The following is a 26,614-nucleotide window of genomic DNA, read 5'->3' as shown; positions in this document are numbered from 1 at the left end:
GTTGTTACAGATTGCTACGGGTTGTAACAGGTTTCTACAAATTGTTACAGGTTGGTACAGGTTGTTACAGGGCTGTTATGGGTTGCTATGGGTTGTCACAGGTTGCTACGTTTTGCTACAGATTGTCACAGTTGTTACGAGTTGCTACAATTTGCTACGGGTTGTCACAGGTTGCTACAGGTTGTTACGGTTTGCTACACGTTGTTACAGGTTGCTACAGGTTGTTACGGGTTGCTACAGGTTGTTACAGATTGCTACGGGTTGTTACAGATTGCTACGGGTTGTTACAGGTTTCTACGGGTTGTAACAGGTTTCTACAAATTGTTACAGGTTGGTACAGGTTGTTACAGGGCTGTTATGGGTTGCTATGGGTTGTCACAGGTTGCTACGTTTTGCTACAGATTGTCACAGTTGTTACGAGTTGCTACAATTTGCTACGGGTTGTCACAGGTTGCTACAGGTTGTTACGGTTTGCTACACGTTGTTACAGGTTGCTACACGTTGTTACGGGTTGTTACCGGCAGGACAAACAGATTTTGGACAAGATTTAGCTCTTGTTAACCTTAAGCAGTAGTTCCTCCTCATCGCCAGTCCTCACATATGAATCCTTGTGTTCATCATTGTTTTGTTTTAAAACTCGGCTGGTGTTTTTCTGCACTTCGCCTTCTCGCTCAATACGCATGCTCTTAAGGTGTTTGACATAACATCATGAAGTACTATCGCCACCTACAGGGCTGGCATGCTCATGTTTTGCGTTTTCATGCAGATGAGATACATTTTCGAAAATCCTGTTCACGTGTGTGGACGAGGCCTTAGACTGACCTGTATGTAAACACAGCTGATGTAGTTGAATCAGACCATAAACAGAACTATATATGCACTTGTTTTACCTAAACCATCTTTGTAAACATCTCAGTTTAATGGGGCTTTGAGAAAATCGCTAATTTGTACATGTAAACACCGCTACAATGTTGTTACCTCAGACTGTCTCATAGCTGTTAACTTAGCTCAATATAAACAATCCTGATGGAAACAGAGGACCCCCCACCACCACCACCACCACCACCACCACCATCACCATCACCACCACATAAAGTATCCTCCTGATGGCAGGTGTGTGTGTGTATATATGCATGTGCAGGTGGAAGAACAGAAAGAGTTAAACCTTTCCAGCCTGAATGCCTGTTGATCTGTAGTCATGCTGTCATGAGAGACGACTTGCCTGAAGCTCTGAGATCTCTCCTCTTCCTCATCATCTTCTTCGTCTATCTCTCCGTTTTGGACGTCGTTCTCCTCTAGCTCGTCTTCTCCTGTTCCTTTCATGGCAGACCAGGTCCATTTGGCCCACTGCATGGGCGACAGCCACGACATCTCTTCTTGAAAAGACGCACACACGCGTCTTCACTGATCTGCAGCTGAGCTCGTCTCTCTCTCTCTCTCTCTCTCTCTTTTTTCTCTCAGTCTCGCTCTAGCCTCCTATGTCCTCGGGTCGTCTTTCATCGCGTTTTCTTGCTTCTTAAAATTTCCGTCCTCTCATTTTAAGCTTGCTCACCCCGTCTCTCTCTCTCTCTCTCTCTTTATCTCTCTCCCTCTCTCTCTCTCTCGAGATGATTTTCTCCAGCAGCAGGAAACTTCACGTGGCACTCGAGTCACGTTTCATGCCACTTTCTTCTTCTCAAGATGTTTGTTTTCTTTTTTCATATGTCAAGCCCTTTCTCTCTCTCGCTCTCTCCCTCTCGCTCACTCACACTTGTTCTATCTCTGTAATTCTAACACATTCTCTTGTTTTCTTTATCTTCCGAAAGACGTTGAAACTCTTCGGGCTGCTAGTTCTCCACAGACGGTTAAAGCTTCTTCCTCATTTTCTGTCAGCTTCCTCAATCTGTGTGTGTGTGTGTGTGTGTGTCTCTCTCTCTCTCTCTCTCTCTCGCTCTCTGTTCTCGAAACTCGGAATACCACAGCACTGATCAGCTGTCTCACTCTCCCTCCCTCCCGCTTTCCCCTCTAGGGTTGGATCGGACTATTTGGAAGAAAAGGACGAGGGGGGAGGGACGGGGGACAGGAGAGAGAGAGAGAGAGAGAGAGAGAGAGAGAGAAGAGACCAGAGATTTTCCATTCAAACAGTTTGAAAAAAAAGCTTTTTTTTCAGCCTGGTTGGTTTAGCAGCCCACCCCCAATTTCCTCATCATGAATGGTATGGTCCTAGTCAGGCAGGCCTTGGCCAGTGTCAATCAAAATGCAAAAGAGGGGGATGCAACACAGCGTGAGAAAGTGTGTGTCAGATATACAGACCGAGAGAATGTGAGAGAGACTTTATTTGTGTGTGTGTGTGTGTGTGTGTGTGTGTGTGTGTGTGTGTCCATGGTTACGGCATAGAGGCTGTGGAATGCAAATCCTACTCACTGGGTTCCCCATTAACCATCTCCAATCCTGAACACACACACACACACACACACACACACACACACACACACACACACACACACACACACACACACACAAGTACCTGTTCGGCATGCCTTTTAGTGCTCTGCCTGAGGCAATCTCTGTTCTCATCTAGCCAACGACTTCACAACCCCCGCCCAGGGCTGTGTGGGCACTTTCCCATACATATGCCCCCATTTCCCATCATCCACGGCGACAAAACACCATGCAAAGTGCACAGACAAGGAAATGTTTAGGACCAAGAGCACTTAATGGAGTTCAAGAGCCTTAAAAATACCTTAAAGGAGTGTGGGAACAAGGGAAGTTAAATGGGGTTTATGGACAAAGCTTGGTAGTAAGAAGACCAATAAAATGTCATTTGGTGAAGAAAACAGTAATCCTAATGGAGTTTAGGAATAAAACAATTAAGGAAGTGCTATTATAAGAATCGATGATGTATGGTCACCGACAGCCAACAAGAACAGCATGTTGTACTTTTTATCCGTTTATTGTTATTGTTTAATGTCCATTAAGCAAATTCCTGTTATCACTTATGTTATAGAAGTTGTAAACAGCCATTCCCTCACCAGCCTCTCTTTTAATCTTGAAATTAATAAGACATCTATCTACTTATTACTATCCATCCGTTCCATTTTCTGTACCGTTTATCCTACACGGGGTCACAGGGAGCCTGGAGACTATCCCAGGGAACTTGGGGCACAAGGTGGGGGACACACTGGACAGGGTGCCAACCCATCTCAGGGCACAATCACACACACATTCACACACTATGGACAATTTAGGGATGCCACTCAGCCTACAATGCACGTCTCTGGACTGGGGGAGGAAACCGGCGTACCTGGAGGAAACCCTGGAAGCACAGGAAGAACATGCAAACGCTGCACACACACAGCAGAGGTGGGAATCGAACCCCCCGACTCCGGAGGTGCGAGGCAAACGTTAACCACTAAGCCACCATACCCCCTTCTTATGTTACTAAGAAACCATAAGTCTTGAAAACGTAAAGTTACAACCTTTCCTCTGACTGTTACGAAGCACAGACATTGGAGACTCTTTACAAAAATGCTATCTAAATGTCTCCTCATGGAAAAACTTCACAATATTAATGATTAAACATGTTTGTAATCCATGTTTAATCCAAACACCTGCATCATAGTGTAAAACCCATTGTACATGTACTTCCCATAATTCTGTTCATGAAGGTGTGAAAACATTTGCCCATTTTTTCTGATTAACATTATTAAAATAAACAGAACTGAGTTCATGCTTTTACCATGGGAAGGTAAACACACAACACATTCATCATTCAAGTACTTAATGTCAGAAGAATAATGTTGCCTAGCAACTGAGAAATACCATATGAACTGCTAGCAGTTCGCTAGCAAGTTAGCTAGCAACCTAGCAAACCATTAAGCAGTTTAAATGAGCGGTGTGAAGGCACAGAGAGAGTCGAAACAAGACAGAACAAGTCAAGAATAATAACGTTTCCCTCAGATGTTTTGATAAATCACAAGGAAAAGACTCTATATAACTATAATAACACCTTAATTACACTTAGCATCAACTGCTAACTGATTTCAGCTCTGTCCGAACCACTAGAACAGTTAGAAAGTTTTGTCGTCTGAATTATACCACAAAAGTGAGTAGAATTTTATGTGGAAAATTCTAGCAAACGGAGTGAATAGACAACTGTATCTGAGCAATCATTTTGTTTACATTAAGCATGGCTAACATCACCTAACAGTTAGTTAGCTATGTTTCCCAGCACACTCTTTACTAACTAGCTAACACTAACATATAAAATGTCTGGAAATGATTGTAATATGAAAATGTCAATTTTGAATTATGACCGAGAACAATACAGCGTCTCTGTTCTGTTCAGAGACACAGCAGACTACATTCTCCAGGACGAATAAACATGCTAAAAATAACGCACGTGTGTGTTGGTGGCTGTTGCTATGCACAGCATCACAAACAACCCCATCACACACAGAACACTGACATGCTGAGTTTCTCATGAGCACTCAGATGGGTCAAACGGGAAAATAGATCATTGCCACTAGCTTTGTGTGCTTATGTAACGGTGCGTCATCAGCTGAGTGCAGTTAAGCAGTGGAGCGCCTGAAACAGACAAGATTTTATACTCTGGGAAATGTTGGATGATAATGCCCTGTATCATGCTGGGGTTTTTATTTTTTTTATGTGATTTTTGAAGCAGACATGTTTCAGTTTCAGATCTTTGGAAGGATATCAGTGGATGGCTGTCATTAATCAGTTTTAATGCAAATTGGAAATGTGTGTGCGTGTAAGTGTGTGAGCACATTCTCTGAGAAATTAACCCTGGTTAAGATGATATTACCCAATTAACTGACAAATGACAGTGTCTAGACTGGAAGTGATGTGATGTAGCGAGTGTGTAAGCCTGCTGTGGCTTGATATCAATTAGCCAATGCATCATATTATTTCCTAGACTGTTTAACCCTTACATTTGGGAAATAGGGAGCGGACTCCTACCAAGCTCCCTACCATGTGCCAAATGGCACTACAAAGGGGGCAGCATTATTTTATACCCTCTTGGAGTTTTTATAATCAGAGTAGAGACAATACTTCTAAATAAATGACTCCCAATTGAACTTAGAGTGCACTACAAAGTGCACTTATACAGTATATAAGAAGTATGAAGCTGAATCCCAAATAGCTCCCTTGGACATACCGTGCAAGTAGAACGCATTATATTATTCCCTAGGTAGTTTACAGCTTGATGGTGCAGCTTCCTATAAAATAAATACATACACAGTGCACTACATAGAGAGTAGGAGCCATTATTTCATAACCTTGGTAGTGCATGTATACAGAAAGTGAATCAGAAGTTAGAAATGATTCCTAACACCCCGCCGAACTGCAAAATGGTAGAAATGGTTTCTGTGTAGTGCATTTATGTAGGAAGTAGTGACCTAAATCCTAAATGGCTCCTTATTGGATATATAATGCACTACAATTGGTGTAAATATCTCCATTCATATCCTATATATATATATATATATATATATATTGCACTTACATATGAAAAGAGAGCAGAATCCCAAATGCCTGTACAGTATATTGGATATACAACTCCCTAGATTAGGAGTAGAACTCATGCCTTATCTAATGCCTTATCTAATATGGGTAATAAAGATCTGAATATTAATTAGCCCTATATGGTATATTTTTGTATATATTGCACAGAAAAGTAAGTTATTATTTCAAGGCTTATGTAGTGCACTCTATTCCTACTGGATATATATTTGACAACATAAGGTGTAGTAGCCACTAACTTATACCCTTTCAAGTGCAGTAATAGATGAATCCCAAATGCTTCTCAAGTAAACATGTAGTGCACTACATAGCAGTCCCTCCAGGATTTTGCAATCGCAAAATCCGCAATATTCTGAGGAGCTTGCAATCTTTCAAAATTACCGCAGATTTGCTGCAGATTTCAGTCAAGACACGTCATGTGACGTCATCTCAACCCACATTCATCTAAAGCCCTCTTCGATTCACGTGCGTCGAACATGAGTACAGCTAAAGGGTCTCGCTTACCAACAAACATCACTCCCAAACATCTTGCAAAACAATCTCTTTCAATTGCAGTTTCGCCAATTCAAGAAGTTTTCCGGAAAAAAAAAAAAAGCACAAAAAAACTCCACAAGTTGCATCGCAAATTTTTTTAAATAGCTAAGCAAAATCCAAAATCAAGCATTTTTGGCCGTAATGGTCACAAAAAAAAAAAAACTCTGCAAAAACCTGTACAGACTGACATACAGTAAAAAGCTTTATTTCATACTCTTTTTGGCACACTGAATGCCACATTCAATAAGACTCCATTTTGGGCACACACAGTAGTAGACTAGTTAGGGTGTAGTAGTTCTCTCCGCTTATGGAACTCCACTTAATCTTATGCTGAATGTAGTCTATCAGCTAAGACATGTTTGGTGTGTAAGCTTTGCTTCTTTTGTTTTGCACCGGAGGCTATGAGACTCACACTTAGCATAGACTGCAGGTGTAAATTATCACACACTTGCATCCGAAGGCATCGTACAGCTCAGTAATAAAACAGTTTTAAAAAATCAGAATGATTCATTTGACAAAAATGTGATATAAACTCTATCATCAAACCCTAAAAGCCACACCTCCTATCTGAATCTGATGCCCACAGTGAGTGATATCAAACTATGTACTAAGGTATCGTATAACGTATTGTATGAGGCACATTAAGCAGAAACGAGGCTGAAGGAAATGTGTTTTGAATTTGACGACAGTTTATGAGGTTTGTTCTTTTCCAGAAGGCCACACAGACCCTCCGGGAGCTTATTGTTTTACGTTTAATTTTCCTTTTTAACTGTGAAGGACGCAAGGCTGAGATTCCACTCTAGCGGCTGAGCAGAACCGCATGAGCACGGGTCAGATTTCAAACGGTTTGGACGAGAGCCACAACAGGAGCCAGGGACAGGGGAATTTAAAAAAAAAAAAAAAAAGTAAAGTAGACCCCAGAGAAAAAAGGCCTGTGTGTGTGTGTGTGTGTGTGTGTGTGTGTGTGTGTGTGTGTAAGAGAGATAGAGAAAGATGACAAATTCTTTCAAAGTCTCTGAAATTCTGGAAAACACCCTGAGTTTTAGTATCCTCCTGTGCCACAGTACAGGACACAGTAACACATCTCCGAGAGTTTGTCTGGCTGTGCTCCAAATCAAGGCTTAGCTTCAAGCGTTTAAGTGCCGAGTGCTGCGCAGAGGGAAAAAGAAGGAGCTGGTCCAGGAAAAAATGCTGAGGCCGGTGTGTGTGACCTGCTAATTACAGAGTAGAGAATTTTACTGCTGCTCCAAAACTGATTCCACTCAGCCACAAACAGAAACGCCCTGCCTTGGTTCAACCAGATGTGGTGGGGTTTGGCTCAGTTAGTTATAGTCTGACCTTTTCTGACTTGGCCCTAGATTGGATTATTATTATTATTTTTTTATTAATTTCACTCCCTCTGGCCTGGTTTGGGCAGGTTTGCCTCGAGTCAGTATGTTTTGGAACCCATTCATCATGGTTCATTTTTAGCCAAGGTTAACATTGTAGGATCATTTTTTGTTTGTTTGGTTGGTTTGGTGCCATTTGAGCAGATTTAGCTTGGTTCCTTGATATTTTGGGTTTGTTTATAATTCAAAATGTCTTTTGTCCGAGTTTCCCTGATTTATTTTGATTTCGTTCGATTTGTCATGGCTTGGACATTTTCAGCCAATTAATTTTTTCCCCAGCCAATTAATTTTATTTATATATTTGTTTGTTTGTTTAGTCTGGTTTTACTTAGCCTTTAGTTTGGGCTGGTTTCTTCCTTTTGGGCTGAATTTAACCTGGTTTCTTCCTTTTGGTTGAATTTGGTGTGTATTATATTGATTTAAGCTCAGTTTGGTCTAGTTTGTCATACTTTTTGGCTCTTTTTGGTTTAGTTCAGTTAGGTCCAACTTAGCAAAATTCTTTCTCAGTTTATCTGTCACGGGAGTGAAATGGAATAGAAAAGAAGGCGAAAGGTGAAAATGTGAGGAATCTCAAAAAGCCACAGCAGGGTGTGTACAGTCTGACACTAATTTACAGAGACAGGCCTTTAATGAGGGTTAGGTAGAGAAATGAGACAGAAAACGACCGGCTTGAAGTTCCTGAAATTGGCTAATAAGCAGTTAGTGCATGAGATAATGCACTTCATAAATCAGCTCCCTCTGCTACAGCCTGACAGAGGAAACAGAGACACTGACTAGATTTGAATTTCAGCATTTGAGAGCCTTAAAATTTTATAGCAGATAAATGAACTAGATGTGAATTCCTGGGTTTCCAACCATTCATATGGCTTCCTGTAGATGTTCAACTACAGACTATGATTATTCTGCATTATATTCACTCACTTGAGAAAACCGAATCTCTAGTTAAACGTCAATTAAGTGACAACTAATGGGACAATACTTATTTGTTTTCAAATAAAATATGAAAACGGAGCTTACGACTGCACCTACTCTAAATCTGACTCACAAATTCAGCTAATAAGGTTTATGAAAACATGAAACACTTAATCTGTAGCAACAGGACTGACCTCACCCTTCCAATTCCTCAGTAAAAGCTCCTCATGAATAGGTTTTATGAGGACGCCTAAACTGAGTTATCTCCAGGTGGATTCTACAGCTACATAAATAGGGTGCAAAAACTTTTGTTCACATACAAGAAAACCTGTTTAAAAAACGAGCTAAACCGGAGTTCTCAGACTGTTAACACATGAATGGTTGCTTCTGTTTGTGTATATAAAATTGAAAAGGAGCAGAAATCAGTATAAGCTCCTCTGGGATGGTAAAGTAGGGCGAGTCGAGGTCACAGGAAGCTCTGCAGTGGGGGAATAACGGACGGAAAACAGACCTGACTGAAACAGAAAGAACAGGAAGTGAGCAAGTTAGCCAAAAAGTGCTCAGGGAGCCGCAAATAGCAGCACTGGGGACAAATGCGTGAGTCAGACAGGACTGATGCCCCCAAAACTCACGCACACACACACACACACACACACATGTAGAAATCATTCCATCGAATCGGAGCAAAAACAAAAGGTTCTTTTAGGAAACATTAAAGAGGCAACACCAACATCACTGGCTTGATAAAAATATAGGCTAACAAAATGCAGAATAAGACTCCTTCCTAAACACTAGAACTCCTGCAAATCGACTATTTTAAGGATCCGCTGCAAAACTTCTAGATAGTGTTATACTTCTAGATGTTATGCCTGCAGTCTGAATGTTCTCCCTGTCCTTCAGGCGTTTCCTCTGGGTACTCGGGTTTCCTCCAATAGTCCAAAGGCATGCACTGTAGGCTGATTGGCATTTCCAGATTGTCCGTAGTGTGTGAATGGGTGTGTGAATGTGTGTGAGGTTGTGCCCTGCGATGGGTTCGCATCCCGTCCAGGGTGTCCCCAGCCTTGTGCCCCGAGTTCCCTGGGATAGACTCCAGGCTCCCCGAAACCCTGTGTAGGATAAGCGGTATAGAAAATGGATGGACGGATAGTTGTTGTATTTTGTTCGGCTGTAATTCATTCGGATGTGCTCACGACTATTCCCTACTCCCTCTGAACACTCCACACTTCACCAGCTACGCGTACTCTCGTCACAGTACATTGTTTCAGGTAAATTGTGAGAAAAAAAAAATCTGAGTTTTGATATATAATGCCGCAATTCTGACATATAAAGTTTCAATGACCTTTCTTAGTTTTTTTTCTTCTTCTCCATGGTGGAAATGTCACAAATAATTTATGAACAGGTGGACTATGCCATAAAAAAATAAAATAAATAAATAAACATCCATCAGATTCATTTAGGAGCTGCTGTTCACTAAATCTGATTTGGTCAAATTACAGACAAACAACAGCACAGTTACGGGGCAGCAACATAAACGTGAAGCCAACAGCAAAGCGCTTATCTACCACAGCATGACTTCCAGCTGTTTTATTCATTTCGGATACTATTTAATAGGAATAAATCTATCATTTCTTCCATTCATAAGTTTGCCTGTTGCTGCGTTGGACAGATGTTCCCTGTTCCCCCAAATAAAACCAGCAGATAGATCAAATCTCATAGATCAAAAGGAGAGACGTTTATTCTTTCTCAGCAGCACAGCAGCAGTGAGTAATCACTTCAGGAACACTCACTGATACAATCAGTCATATAAAAACAATGATTAAAGTGATAAGATAGGAAAGCACAATTCTCCAGCAGCTGTGGAGCTTCTCCTGTGACATCAGTAACTGAGCTCTGTAGCCCCGCCCTCATATCGGTTTTAAGTAGAGTTACTGAGACGCTCGCTGTTTTAAATAGAAACGTGACTTCTGCACCATGTTAACAAATCCAATCCAAATACCAGTTTATACCAGTCAGAATCAGCTTTTAAAGGGGAATTTATTATTTGAATATTATGTTTTTGAATTGAAGATGTTTCATAATTCAGTATTTGGGGGGGGGGGGGGGCGGGGCAGTTTTGGAAAAACTGAAGATCACTTTTAATTAATCACGTTACCAGAGTGTATAAATACGTGTCACATCACATCACACCCTAAAGATCTCTCTCTCTCTCTCTCTCTCTCTCTCACACACACACACACACACACACACACACACACACACGTTCTAAATTTCTAATAAAACAATCCGACTGTTGACATGGTAACTGGAGTACAGTACTGTTGTCATGGAAACAAGGGCATCAGCATGTTTTTATGCATTCACAATTGCATAACTATTATAATCTCACCAGGGACGTGTCCCAAACCACACACTCTACTTAGAATATAGGACACACATACCATCATAAACACCTCTGTATCATTGGTGCACTGGAGATATGTCCCAAACCACACAGAATACACCCTCTGCACTATATATAGGCCGCTTAAACACCATCACAGACACATCATCATCATCATCATCAGTCCACTATGAACATGTCCCCAACCACAATCATAATCTGCATCATCACCCCAGCAAACAGGGGAGGCCCCCGGACATCGCGAACGTCCACTTACGTCCACATTTGGTACAGTTTATAACGTTCGCTGGCGGATGTTCCGAGGACATCAAAGTCATAACGTAAAGCATAACATACTGGATGTGTTCATTTCAGCGAAAGTCCCCTAAGCTTCCTGGATGGCCGCTGGACGTCCTGTGAACGTCCCCTTCCACGTCCGTAGGACCCTACACATGGACGTTCGGGGGACATTCGTAGAGGCCATTTAGGGGACGTCCTGGGGACCTTTTTTTTGTCAGCTGGGACTCACCATCACCAGTCCACTCTGCCCATGTGCCCTATTCAGGCCCCATCTCCAAAACCTTACTATTAAAAGTCCACTATGGATAAGTCCACCCAAACGGCTATACCTTTACACTATATCGGCCTTGTGTTTATACAGTGTATTTCTGTTTTATTATTTCTGTGTAATTTATGTAGAATCAATATTTTAATATTTTAATAGGAGAAATGATGTAAACAAAGATATGGAAGATAAGTCCACTTCATCGTCTGCACTGTGACTCACTCCGACATCGCAGTGCCTTCATTACCACATGCTCATGGTGCTATCTAGTGGTCAAAAAAGCAAACAGCACCAAAGGAAATGGGACAAAACATTCAGTCTACAGTACCTAAGCAGAGATTCCTACAGGAGCTTATGTTTTGACGATCTATTGATATTTTCGAATATAGAAATAATTCAGCCAGAACGCCCCACTTACACTACGTCACACAATATATTCTAGTAATAAATAATAAATAAGGGGAAATTGTTTCACCGCTAGGATTGACAGAGTTTGTTGGGTAGTCAGATATTTTTTTCCCCACAGAGGATCAAGGTGTGCATGAAGGGCGCAGACCATAATTTAAATTCAGATCAATGCAGAGGGTGCTGAGGACCACTCAAACAACCCCAGATATCCAAGACATCCCTTGTTCTCCCTTCACCCATCAGGAAGACGGTTCAGAACCATCAGCGCTCGGACCATGAGATTCAGAGACGGTTTCTACCCTCAAGCCACCAGGTGGCTCAATAACCAGATTAGGAATATTTCAAACACAAACATTAATTGCTTCTCTACTGGACTATTGGACACTTTCACATTGCACATGCTACTTCTGTGCACACGACAATAAAGAGGTTGGACTTTGACAGTATTGTGCACCTACACTGTCTAGGGCTCTAATATATAAACCCAGGATCCATAACAGACCAGAGAAGGAAGTAAAAAGAGCATTCGTTTTATTTGATGATGAAACATTATGTCAGCTTTTATGGCTTTATGGTGAGTGAGAGACTTAAACTGAGACGTGGACCAGAGGCAGAAGTAAACCAGGTTATAATAAAGTAACCAGCAAACACTGAAGTTTTCTTTCTCCAACAACATACTGATTCATCACGGCATGCTACAGAGATACAACAGACAGCACAACTAAAGCTTGTGCAGACAGCACATTCATAAAGCCCTGAATGTCTACTTTCATATGAGCCATTACCCACTACTGTGGAGTGTGACATCACAAATAAATTCAATGCTGAAGACGGACACCCCCAAAACAAGTGGAAATTTCCTTTTTTTCCCCCCCAAGGGAGCATAAACAAGGCTAATGAGGTTGTAAAGTCAAATGAAATCCTAATTATTCCAATCCAAATCCATTTTCATACCAAGATAATAAAATAATCTGAAAACTCAGCCTGAACCTCAACTTCATGTGAAAGTAAACTCAGTTCTCTGACTGCATCTGGGTCTTTCTACACTTATTTTACATTCACGCAGATTACCAAGGAGGAGAGTGTGTGCCTGTGTTTGCATATACAAATAAACTTTACATACAGCAGCACTGCCGAACCATCAGCGGATTAGAGGAGCCAAAAATCAAATTTAAAAAAAAATGCAATTTGGTGTCATCATCATAATCACAACCTAACCATGGTGTTTCCATGGTTACTCTGATATAACAATGGTGCTACCATGATTAGTCTAATATAACAAGGGTTTTACTATGGTTACGATCACAGTGATTTTTTTTACCATGGTTGTGACCACAGTGATTTTTACCATGGTTACCATCACAGTGATTTTTACCATGGTTACCATCACAGTGATTTTTTACCATGGTTACAATCACAGTGATTTTTTACCATGGTTACCATCACAGTGATTTTTACCATGGTTACCATCACAGTGATTTTTACCATGGTTACCATCACAGTGATTTTTACCATGGTTGCGATCACAGTGATTTTTACCATGGTTATCATCACAGTGATTTTTACCATGGTTATCTTCACAGTGATTTTTACCATGGTTATCATCACAGTGATTTTTACCATGGTTGCCATCACAGTGATTTTTACCATGGATATCATCACAGTGATTTTTTTTACCATGGTTACCATCACAGTGATTTTTACCATGGTTATCATCACAGTGATTTTTACCATGGTTACCATCACAGTGATTTTTACCATGGTTATCATCACAGTGATTTTTACCATGGTTGCCATCACAGTGATTTTTATCATGGTTATCATCACAGTGATTTTTTTTAGCTGAACAATAGTGTTACCATGATTACTCTGATATAAGATTGACTTTAACATCCTTTCTGTGATATAACACAGCAGCCATCATTATGTTTTTTGTCTAAAAAGTGTCGCTTACCACTTAATATGTGTGTCTCTTTACTGACATGCAAACATTTTTCTGTAACATTTAATTTTGTGCTGGAAAACTAATGTTTAGAAATCTAAAATGTTTTTTTTTTTTTTTTTTACCGATAATGTAGAAATCATAAAATATAAATCTGTAATAAAGCTTGTACTAAAAAAAATAGGGTGCCTAAGACTTTTGCATTGTTTTTTTGTTGTTGTTGTTGTTTTTAAAACTATAGTTTTAACCCTTCATGCTATGTGTGCAACACTTTAATTGACCTCCAGATGGCAGTGTGATCAATAAATGGCTCAGAGGACGGTTTTGCTCTGGAACCAAGAACCAATCTTGCAGCAAGACTAAAGCTCAAAAAGATACATCATACAGTTCTTAAAAAGCCAACACATGATGTGTATTGTGAGACTTTTTACATTTCTATTTTACACACAATGTCTTCGTTAAATCCCATATAAGGGCATTTGAATTGTATGAAAGCTGCTATACAAGTAAATAGAACTTTATTTATCATAATTATTACTATTATTATGGAATGGGAAGTGAACTGAGCGCTCTGTAAATAAGGATCCATGCTGATATCCGTGTAATGAAGCATTATAGCTCGTCATATTGTCTTTTATAGGAGGGCTGTTTGTATAGGAGTGTCAGCTTAAACACACACACACACACACACACACACACACACAGCATGTGACTGCTTCAGAACAACATCGGGTCTATGCAGTTTTAAGTCTGTAAATTGGAATGTCAAACAAATAAATAAATAAAACATAAAATCACAGGAGGAATAACCTAGTAATAACAAACCAGTGGATTGTTATTAGTTATAGTTATTACATACTAGTATGATTATTACTAATATCCATTAGAGTATTATTGCTTTGAAAACAAACTTACGGACTGACACTCTTCTGATTCTTCACCTCGCTGCTCTTCTTGTTTTGGGATAAAGAGCCACCCATGATGAAGCGTGTGTGTGAGTGTGTGACAGGGTCTGTGGGAGTGTGTGCGTGTGTGTGTGTGTGAGAGAGAGAGAGAGAGAGAGAGAGAGAGAGAGAGAGAAAGTGTGTGGCTCAGGCAAAATGCTGTAGGGCACTTGCTGAACTTGGCTTGCTCATGTTCAGTTTTGACTGAAGTGACGCAGCAAAAAGACGAGCAGCTGAGACTCAGCTCCTCCACTCACACCTACTGATAACCCCGCCCACCTATCACTAAACCCCACCCACTACCTAGTACTACTGCCACACACCTCTCACTACTGTCAATACACTCCTGTCTAAACACACACACTCTTTGAAAGTATGGCTAGCTCCACCCATAATCCACTAACCACACCCATTACAGATATGGCTATAGTTAACTCCGCCCACATAATATTTAATCCACTATCATTTCTTATTATCCCTGTCCATTAACACACGTGTAGTTAACACACATATACACACACACACACACACACACCAGCAAAATCAACACTCCCTAAACACTCATGCCTCAACATTAAAGAAGAAAAAAAAGGTTTTATTAACTGTGCAAAAGTTATATAGAATAGTAATTCTACATAGTAAAGATGTCATAAAAAATAATTAAATTAGACATTTCTACTTACAAATTTTTTTTAAACGACGAATGTCTACTCAACAAAATCAATATTTGGTGTGACCTCTCTCTTTAAAGCTTTAATGCTGCATCATTTCCCTCAGATACACGGTTGTGCAGTTTTATAAGATAATCTGCTGAAATTTACTTGCGTTTTTTGAGGCCTTTGGGAGAAACTGAGATGGTTCTTCAGGAAACCGCCTGTTGCACTTGCTTCTGTTTTTCCAGGTAAGGTATCCATTGGTTTGTTTTTTTTTATCTGAACCACAGCACTGTCGACCTCTCAAATCTGTTTGGTCAGAAGGTGTTGATTTTCTATAAACGTAACTATAAATGGATAAAAAGTATGTTGTGTCATTTTTTTTTTTTCGGTTACCAAAAATGTCATCACTGGCAAATTTCTGTTGTTTAAGAGGAATAAAACACTCCAGACATGCTACATTAGAAAAATAAAAAACTTTAGGGTAGTAACAATAACTTTGCTTTGTATCGTGCTGCATGACATTGCCCCACTGTTGATTATGTTCCTATCCATTATAGGTGGACTTTTAAAAAAAGACAAATGTTTATCTATAATATTTAATTTTTGGGAAACCTCTTTTATAGAACACAATTTTTATTTTATTTTATTATTATTTTTTTAATAACAACAAAGGATTAGGACTTCTGCACAGTCCTTATCATCTGCATCACTTTCTGGTAAATTCCACCTTCAAACTTTTAAAGGTGTGGCCACTATAACGTTACAGCATTCAGACACACTGTGAAGTTTAATTTCAGGTTAAAGATAAATGATACTGTGTCCTAAAACACATCAACAAGTCTATGTGATATTGTTGATGAACTGGATGTAGTTTTAAGGCAAACATTTACAGAAAAGATTTTGCCTGAGAGAGCTTTCCATTAATTAGTAGATTTATTAACCTCATAGCCCCAGTACACACACACACACACACACACACACACACACTCCTTCACACCCCACTGCGAGAGGGGTGAGGGGTCTTTTTCTAACACGCTTCCACCACAGCTACAACTTAACGAACTGCATTAAAACCGATCACCAGTTTAAACCAATTGGATTCTGGTTTGACGGACAGTCACATGACGGAGGTCAAGTGATGATAAACGTCAGAAAAGCTGATTTCTCCCGAGAGTGTCGAATGTGGGTCAGATCCCATTAGCGGTTACTGTTTTTGGGTCAGGATGAGATGAAAAGGACTGAAAAAGCAGCGTGGAGAAAATCAGCTGAATTCTCTCTCTCATCTGAACTTCAACTACTGAGCTTCAGTACTTCAGTACACATCACTTCCTCTCCTCTGACACCACGGTAACACCAGCATTTAGGGATTTGAGGAGGATATTTCATTATCTACAGTGGAATATGACAATGTTAAAAGTCTAACTAGTTCAGGTTTCAAGATGTGAGAGGGCATCCTAGGATGGATGGATGGATGGATGTATGGATGACCCTACACTATACTATGCTATTCCATATCATGTTATACAGTTCTGCTCTACACAATAATATATTATTCTATTCATTGATGGAAACAGTAACAGGTCACGACAGTTAATGCTTCACTATCAGAACCATTTCATTTTCTTGCATCACATCTGGAAGCATTTAAGGTCATCCTCTCTAAAAGTGGAAAATCGTACACAAATACAATGACGTAGTGAAAAGCACCATATTGGTTTGGATGATTCCAGCTTCGTCTGAGTTCTCAGCTCAACACGTGAGAAGCACACAGATAATCAGTGACCATCTGGTTCATGTAAAGTCTTGTTGCCTCTATGACTTCATGACTTCTCTAGACAAACCTGTTTGATCAGATTTTCTGGGCGTGGATCATAAAACCTGTGTGTTTACTGTTAGTGAATCAACACAACTTTGACTTTACAATTCGGAACCTGTCACGTGAGGAACTATGGAGTGCTTGTGTGTGTTAAAGAGCAGTGTTTCTCAACGGATCTTTCCTCAGGACTCGAATTTCACCTTTTTCATTCAGACATTTTCATTTCAAAAGCAATACTGCTTTTCAAGTATTTCACAAAACCCATGTGCAGAACTAAGAACGAAGAACAATGCTTTGCTAATGACAGCAGTAATATAATTCCTATCATTTCTATAATGAATAACAACAGGATATGCCTAGGCTTTAAAAATAAGAAGAGACGACAAAAGATACAAGACTTGATTACGGTGTGTTGCGAAAGTATTCACCCCCCTTGGTTTTTTTCCTGTTTTGTTTCATTAGAACCTGGAATTAAAATGGATTTTTGTTTGGATTTTATGTAACGGACCTAACAAAGGAGTCCACATTTTCGAAGTGGAATGAAAATATACCTAGTTTAAAAAAAAATAAATTTTAAACTGAAAAGTGCATATGTATTCACCCCCTTTGCTATGAAACCCCTAAGATCTGGTCCAACCAATTAACTTCAGAAGTCACATAATTAGTTAATTAAGGTACACCTGTGTGTAATCAAAGTGTCACATGATCTGTCTCATGATGTGAGTCTAAAACACACCCGTTCTGACAGGCCCTGAGTCTGAAACACCACTATGCAAGCAATATGAAGTCTAATGAGCTCTCCAAACATGTCACAGACAAAGTTGTGGAGAAAGTATAGATCAGGGTTACGTTATTAAAAATATCCCAAACGTTGAACATCCCACAGAGCACTATTAAATCCATTGTAAAAAGAAAAAAGAAAAGAATATGGCACCACTACAAACCTGACAAGAGAAGGTCACCCACCAAAGCTCACAGACTGGGAAAGGAAGGCATTAATCAGAGATTCAAGAAAGACACCAAAGGTAGGAGTTGCAAAGATCCCCAGCGGAGATGGGAGTATCTGACCATAGGACCACTTTAAGCTGTAGACCCAATAGAGCGGGGCTTTATGGAAGAGTGACCAGAAAAAAGCCATCGCTTGAAGAAAAAAATAGAAAAAAAAAACGTTTGGAGAGAAGGTTCTCTGGTCAGATGAGAAAAAAAATGTAACTTTTTGGCCATCATGAGAAAACACTATGTGTGGCGCAAACTCAACACTATCCCATCACTCCAGAACACCATTCCCACAGTGAAGCATGGTGGTGGCAGCATCGTGCTGTGGGGATGCTTTTCATCAGCAGGGACTGGAAAACTGGTCAGGACTGAAGGAAAGCACTAATTACTGGGCAATTCTTGAGGAAAACTTGTTTCAGACTACCAGAGATAACTTCACCTATTTCACCATAGGTTAATGACATGCTCTGTAATCCTAGGCTGTTACACATTTTCCAATTTGCTAAGCAAGAATTTGATTGTTTCCCTAAAAGGCAGTCTCTCTTATGAACTAATCGGCTCTAATAATATTTTAAACAGTAATTATCATGATATGGAAATTCACTATGAGCACAAGCATACTGTATGTGTAGATGAATCTTAGTGTTCCATAGTGAACACAGGGTACAGTCCAACAGTGATGAAAGAGTCATTAGACTACGAGTGCGTCATTGACTACGTTTACACGGACAGCAGTAATCTAATTATTGACCTTATTCTGAATAAGACAATATTCTGATTAAGGTGTTTACAAGTCGCTTTTAGAATATTCCTTTCATGTTCCCGTTTTACATGTTATAGAACATAGATCGATTAACGGCACACGTCATTACATCCCCACGCCACGCCGTCCAACGTTCCCTCCAGAATTTCACGTATCAACATACAGTCTGTCTTCGTTATGGTACCATATACAGTTTTGGGTGTTTCATTTTTAATTTTACGAAAGCTTCAAGTCCAGTTTATTATAAGTCATGATATATGTGCTAACAGACGACTGCTTGAAACCGTGGGCTGCGTCCCAAACCGCGTACTTACCTACTATATAGTAGCCAAAATACATGTATTTCTCCTACTATACAGTAGGTAAGTACGCGGTTTGGGACGCAGCCGTGCTCTCTTGTTTGCCATCAAACATTGAGCACTGCCGTCTGTGATCGTGTCCTGTCGCAAAATGTGGTGAAAACTCCCACACGACGTTAATAGTGTGATTAAGGTGTTTACATGTCTGTAATACATGTCGATAATGCGACTAAAACAGGAATACTCCACATGTCTTAATTCCATTTGTGTTTACTTTGAGTATGACCTTAATCGGATTAAGGTCATCAGAAATCGCTGTTTACATGCTAGTTTCTTAATCAGAGTATCGTCTTAATCAGGTTAATATTGGATTATTGTTGTCCATGTAAACGCACTGAATGTGAGCTGATTAGATAAAAAGCTCATCTTCAGGATAAACACACAATACCACTGTTGGACAAGCTAACTTACAATAAACTTACAATTTTACACAGGAATTCATCAGTAATTCATCAATAAAGAGTCAAGACAAGGTTGAAATCCAGAAAAGATGATTACTTAATATGCTGGAACAAAACCCAGTACAATTCTTGAGTAATTATCATGAAGGTTGACGTGGGAACAGAAGCAAATGCATTACTGGGTAAGAGGATGATGACTAGATCACTATTTTTTCACTATTTACTAGGTGACACTAATTAAGCACTGATTGTGTTCACAGGTGGGGCAGCAGGGGTGTGGTTGAGACTCAGCTGTGGACGGAGATTAGGTGAGTTGCACATGTGATTTTTCTTACGGTGTGTTTTGTTTGTCTTTTCATAGATGGGAAAACACAACAGGCTTGCCTTGAATTTGAATTGCCCAAAACTGGCAGGCAGTGAGAGGCTTTGCGTTTTTGGTTTTGGTTGTATTTTGTGTAACATATGTGAACAGCACAAGCTGAAAAGTGCTTGTGGGTGAAAGAAAGAGAAAGAAAAAGCAAGGAAGCATGAAGCTCTGTCAAAAGTCCTCCTTCCCACACACACACACACACACACACACACACACACACAGGGTTCTACAATGGTATTTTTTAGAATCAATAACCTTCGGTCTTTTGTGTTGAAAGGGATTTTACATGTGTGCAACTTCATATTTATACCCCAGAGACACAGATCAAGAACAACAGAGTTTCTGTAAACTGAAACAAACTGGATCAAATTTTCCTTGCAGATGTCCACGTCTTCAACTAAATCACATGAAGAGTGATTGTGGAATTGTCCAAAGTTGGAGGAACGTCTGAGAACTTGTACTGGAGTTCTGAACGGCTTCTGCTTTGCACACAGTCACTCCACTTAAGTCACTCCGCTAGACTCTTGGGTAGGAGTTGTTGAATAGTAGGGAGGACATGGGGAGGTGGTGGGACTGGAAACTGTGCCACGAGTGGAGAAAGTGAGAGACGGGAATTTATAGTCAAACACGGAAGAATGTGGCACTTGGTCTTTCTTCTCCAATAAACTCCAAAACACAAAACAAAAAACAAACAAACAAAAATCAGTTCCAGCAACTCTGTGCTGAACTTCTATGTCCCTTCTCTCAGTTATATTAGTTATATTAGGGGTTATAAAGTAGTTTTATATTATAAAAATTTGAAACTCAATAATACAGGATTTTATGTAATTGTATGTTTTTATGATTTTATGTTTTTTGTTACAAACCTATGTAGGTTAGTACAGGACGTGAGTCTGGAATTACTAACAACTCGTTTCAGCTGTTCAGAATCGGTTCCTTCTTTTGGGAGTCCATCCATCCATCTTCTATACCACTTATCCTTTTCAGGGTTACGGGGGAACCTGGAGCCTATCCCAGGAAGCATTGGGCACAAGGTGGGGTACAACCTGGACAGGGTGCCAATCCATCGCAGGGCACACTCACATACACACTCACACACCCATTCATACACTATGGACACTTTAGACACGCCAATCAGCCTACCATGCATGTCTTTGGACTGGGGGAGGAAACCGGAGTACCCGGAGGAAACCCCCGCAGCACGGGGAGAACATGCAAACTCCGCACACACACAGGGCCACAGTGTGAATCGAACCCCCGACCCTGGAGGTGTGAGGCGAACATGCTAACCATTAAGCCACTGTGCGCCTCTTTTGGGAGTCAATAACTTTAAATAAATTTTTGAAACTTTGCAGACTTTTTACATTCACAAATAGCTCTATAACACACTATATGAAAGTAATATTTGAAAAACCAAAATAGGTGCACTTTAACACAGGTGCGGACCAACCGAGAAGCGGACGTCCACGAACATCCGCTGACGAAGGTGCAACCGACGTGGTGCTGACAAACATAGTCACCTGTCTACGGAGACTTTTGGGACACCCTGTGTCCCAAAAGGCTTCAAGTGTTTAACATCACTATAGAAAACTCTCTGTGAGTAAAACTTACAAGGTTTGGGTTTATTTTTTTTGACCACACTGAAAGCGCCTACTTTTCTGTATTTTTGAGGGTTTTAAAGATTTCGGAGATTTGTGTTTAAGGTTCAGATTTTTTTTTTCCAATTTCAAAACTTGTAAGTTTGAATATGGTTTTAAAAGCAAATCAGTCCTAGTAAGCTCGAAACAAAGAAAATTTGACCAAAAATGTACCTTCATTAAACACAACACTTCCAAGCTGGCCAAGTAGTATGAGATAAATGAAAGGTAGCTCCTACCAAACCAACGTTGCCACTGCAGGTTCTAGGACATGGGTCTTTGTGTAAGCAGGCATTGATGAGATGTAAACTTATTGATCAAGAAGTAAACAAATCATTCCAATGGTTTTTGGATTGTTGGTTTTTTTGTTTGTTTGTTTTTTTTGGGGGGGGGGGTGGGGGGGTGAAGGTGGGGTTGTATTTCACTTGTATTTGTAACAACTAGATGATCCGCCTGCACCTTTAATTATTGGGTGTGATGTTTATTATATACAATCATTTCTTTCCCACTGCCACAATTTTGACTAGAGTTGAGTATTTCTTATTTATAAATTAAGAACCCGCAGAGACCCTGTACCCGGATTCCGCTACTGCTTCAATACTGAATTAAATGAACAGCTACAGCAATGTAACATGGCACTTCAAGGAAGACAAGAACGCTGAATAAGATCCATCAATATCTACAGCGAGAGAGACAGAGAGAGACAGAGAGAGACAGAGAACTCTTCACATGGTTGTCACATTTTTAACCTGCAGCACTTTCACACTCAGTGCACACTGTGTGTGTCTGTATTTCTGTAGTTGAAGCTACAATAGTGTACAGTATTCAAAACTGTACTCTCCCTCTCTCTCCCACACACACACACACACACACACACACACACACACACACACACACACAATTTTACATTTCTCAGGTCTGTGAACATGACGATGCAAATAAATACCCTGTTACATCAACCTCTAGCTAATAATATTATGCTATGAATATTATGATAGAAGAACATTAGCGTTTTCAACTTCAACATATTAGCTTATATTCCTATATACTGGCATTTTTAATGAAAGCAAAGATGTAGAGACATTCCTGACATGATCAGGGAGACTTTCAGAAGCCAAGTTTCTATTGTACGTTTCTTTTAGTGTGTGTGTGTGTGTGTGTGTGTGTGTGTGTGCGCGCGCGCTGACCTCTAGTGTTAAAACAGTGAAAGTGAAATAAATTGAGTCCTGAAGCTCTCACACACCAGTGCAATCTAATGTGTAACGTCTGTCTGTCTGTCTGTCTGTGTGTGTGTGTGTGTGTGTGTGTGCGTGCTGAGAAGCCAATGCACACCTCTACATAAATAACTTTAGTATTCATTTCAAAAGAAGTTCGAAGCATCCCTTATTCCATGATTGTGGGAAGTATTTAAAAAGCTGGTGTGGATGGAAACAGTTGTCAGCCTGGAAGTGTTTATCTTTTAATCGTCTTTCACAGATTGTCTCTGTTCACCTAAGGTTTATATTTATTTACCCAGCTAACCATTACTGGATCCAGGAATGTTCTGGGAATGGTCCTTTTTGGTTCCTGAAACAATCTGGTTCCGGTTTGGTTTTCCAAGAAAGTTTTCTTTATTGAAACAAAGAGAACGTTTCCTGAACTTTCTTGTAACATTTGAATTATTTGAACGTCTCAGGAACCAGGTTCATTAGACCTTTATATATTGTATTTGCAACAATACTTCAGGACATATAATGAAATATGCTCTATGAAATGAAATGTTTACATCTTTGACATAGACACTGAAAATTCTCAAACTCTGACCTATTAGATTTCTTTTTTTTTTTTTTTTTTTTTTTTTTTTTACGTTGCAGCACAAACCACAGTGAAGGATTTGACCCAAAGTGGACAGACTGCCTCTATTTTTAAAAAAAAACAGTCTCAGAAAAGAAGTACTTTCGGGAACTCCAAAATTAGCCACGTGGAGAGACCGTGAGAAATCCAGACTGTAAGACGTCCCTGTAGTGTCACTTCTACAGAAGAATGGAAACATTAGGGGGAAAAAAAAAAAAAAGGATGTACTGAGGCGTTTAAAAGAGCCCCATAATGAAGATATATTTAGGAAACTGTATGAGGGAAGCCACAGGCCACCTCTATGCATTTTAAATAACAGGAAGTATTGGTGTAGGAGGTAGAGTGGCTCTCCCATATGGTAAAAATAGGTTTGGGTTTCATAAAGGCCAAAACACACAAACTCACCCCCTCAACATCATCAGGGTTTAGTCAAAGTCCAGCTGTTCAGCTACACTGTGGTTCAAAAGTGACTCACATTTAAGGCGGACAAAAAGAAGGCCAATAAATCATGCAAAAGCAATAAATATAATCTAAATCTGACGAGTTTTCATTTTGGCCTGAAAGCGAACTGACTGTAAGTTCAGGGTGGAGTCACAGCTGTGTTCAGGCAGCTGGATTCGGATGAGGTCACCGCCGGTATGTGGTCCAGATGACAGTGGGAAATGCGGGCTGTCATGTAACGCTAACTGGGCCGTCTTAAAGCACGTCTGTGATGTTTTTCATGTAAAGTAAAAAAAGCTATACTAACGCTACCAAATGTAGCCACGCCCACTTTAAATTTCCTTTGCATGCACTCATTTTTGCTGAGGGTTAACGAAAACATGGCGGTTACGGATATATTATTAACACGGTTTTAAAATGACCATCCACCATCCACTGTAGACCTGCTCATTTATCCAATCAGCCAATCATGTGGCAGCAGTGCAATGCATAAAATCGTGTAGATACAAGACAAGAGCTTCAGGATAAGATTGGACACCCCTGCTCTAGAGTTTACACAGAATGGTGTGAAAAACAAAAAACATCCAGTAATAGGCAGCTCTACAGTCATCGGCGGAAACCTCGTTGATGACAGAGAGGTCAGAGGAGAATGTAACTCGAAGGCTACGGTAACTCAAATATCCACTCTTTACAACCGTGGTGAGCAGAAAAGCATCTCAGAACGCACATCAAGTCGAAACTTGAGGTGAATGGGATTACAAGAGCAGAAGAATTCTACTCCTGTCAATCAAGAACAGGAATCTGAGGCTGCTGCCATGTGATTGGCTGACTGTATAACAGTTCTTATTAAAGTGGTCAGTGGGTGTATATACTGTACTACTATAAGAACATAATGAATCATATCCAGTGCACTTACAAAATACCACCGTGTTCTGTAGCATTTGGTGATGACACACGGTAAATAGGGTGTTGTATGGTTTGGGACACGCCCACAGTACACTGATGATAGCGAGACTGAATAAAGAACAACCAAATCCCTCATGCACTCTGCACCTTATAGCGCACTACCCACTGAACAGGGAGTAGGGAGCCAGTTCAAACCTTCTGAACACAATGTCCTACTAGTACCGAACAACAACAACAACAACAACAACAACAACAACAAAAAACGACATGATGTGATGCACATGCAAGATTTTACACTCATTTCACAAGAATTTGGTAGAACTCGGAAGAGTTCACAATAGCTTCTGTGTCTGAGGCTTTTTAGGGAGGAAGCCATGTAAAAGAGGGTGTTTCGAGAGTGGGCATATAGTGAAGGCCTTTGAGAGAGAGAGGTCAAAGGTCAGAAAATGGCTCTCAAACTCATGGGAATTCTGAATATACGCACACACACAAATACACAAGAAACCCTGAATGGAATAGTGTGTGTGTGTGTATTCAGCATTTCAAATTAAAATAAATGTATATTTTCGACACAAAGCAATATGCTAGCTACTAATCGAGGCTAATTATTTAGCTAGCTAAAAACACACACACAAAATGGTCAGGAATGCGAGTGTTTCCCTCAGGTGTGTTGATAAACCCCTCAGATAAAACTGTGTATGATGTGAGAATGACACTCAGCATTGACTGCTAACCGAACATCAAAGTTGAAATAGCAACAAATTCACACCACACAAATAGCACAAGAGTAAGCCGCTGAGGTGAAATATTCTCAGAACCACATGTACAGCGCTTATCAGCAAAGAGGAGACTCGTGGTGGTGTTTACCTCTCTCAGACTTTCTCGAACTCTGATCAGTGTGTGGGATAATAATCACAGGAATGTGTCTCGCTCCCTCAGCCGAGGATTTGAGAGATTAGTGCGATGAAGCATGAGCTCCCTCTGACTCATATTTAACTCGGCGGATAATGACTCTCCATTAGGGGGAAGATCTACACAGATGCTTCACCATGAATACAAATTAAGTTTTATTCATATTACACCTTACTACATTTATAAGACCATGAAAATGAGAGTCAAGACATATTAGTATTAACCAATGAAATCCCCAAAACGAGCCAGGACTGAGGGTTTGATAAGGCTATATGACGTGCGACTTGTTTATCATTTAAACACATCTTCTACAGTTCAGAATCTGTAAAATGTTAATCATGTAAAAATAATAATAATAATAATAATAATAAATAAAGGATCATAAAAATTGCATTTAGTTTTTTTATTTAATCCTGCCCTGAATAAGTTATTTCATAACAGATGTTTACATATAGTCCACAAGACACAATAATAGCTGAATTTACACAAATGAACCAGTTCAAAAGTTTACATACCCTTGATTCTTAATACTGTGTCGTTACCTGGATGATTAACAACATGATGTTTTTATGTTTTTTGAGAGTTGTTCACGAGTCCCTTGTCTGTCCTGAGCAGTTAAGCTGCCCACTGTTCTTCAGAAAAATCCTCCAGGTCCTGCACATTCTTTACTTTTCCAGCACATTCACCATATTTAACCCCTTTCCAACAGCGGCTATATGATGTTGAGATCCATCTTTTCACACTGAGGACAATTTAGGTACTATGCACAACTATTACAAAAGGTGTGAACATTCACTGATGCTCAAGAAGGCAACACAACACATTAAGAGGCAAGGGGTGTGTAAACTTTTGAACAGGATGATCAGTGTAAATTGTTATTTTGTCTTCTGGGAAACACGTTAATATCTTATGTAGCTTCTGAAGGGCA

General features: G+C 40.0%; 1 protein-coding gene across 5 annotated transcripts in view; it reads right to left on the bottom strand.

Annotated features, from left to right (window-relative positions):
* tacc1 (transforming, acidic coiled-coil containing protein 1) overlaps positions 1–26,614 on the bottom strand; it is a 52,592-nt gene that overhangs the window by 23,011 nt on the left and 2,967 nt on the right. The window contains exon 2 of one of the 5 annotated variants that reach the window (XM_053644822.1): positions 15,422–15,596. The exons of 1 other annotated variant lie outside the window; for it this stretch is intronic. In XM_053644822.1, the coding sequence (XP_053500797.1) occupies positions 15,422–15,510 (89 nt within the window). In that variant the 5' untranslated portion in view covers positions 15,511–15,596. Of the gene's footprint in view, positions 1–1,165; positions 2,025–14,567; positions 14,853–15,421; positions 15,597–26,614 lie in introns of those variants that run through there. 3 more of the 5 variants (XM_053644823.1, XM_053644820.1, XM_053644821.1) reach the window with 3 other exon arrangements.

This window comes from Ictalurus furcatus, chromosome 16 (genome assembly GCF_023375685.1).
Source record: "Ictalurus furcatus strain D&B chromosome 16, Billie_1.0, whole genome shotgun sequence".
Lineage (NCBI taxonomy): Eukaryota > Metazoa > Chordata > Actinopteri > Siluriformes > Ictaluridae > Ictalurus > Ictalurus furcatus.
This window is presented reverse-complemented; position numbering and strand designations above follow the sequence as displayed.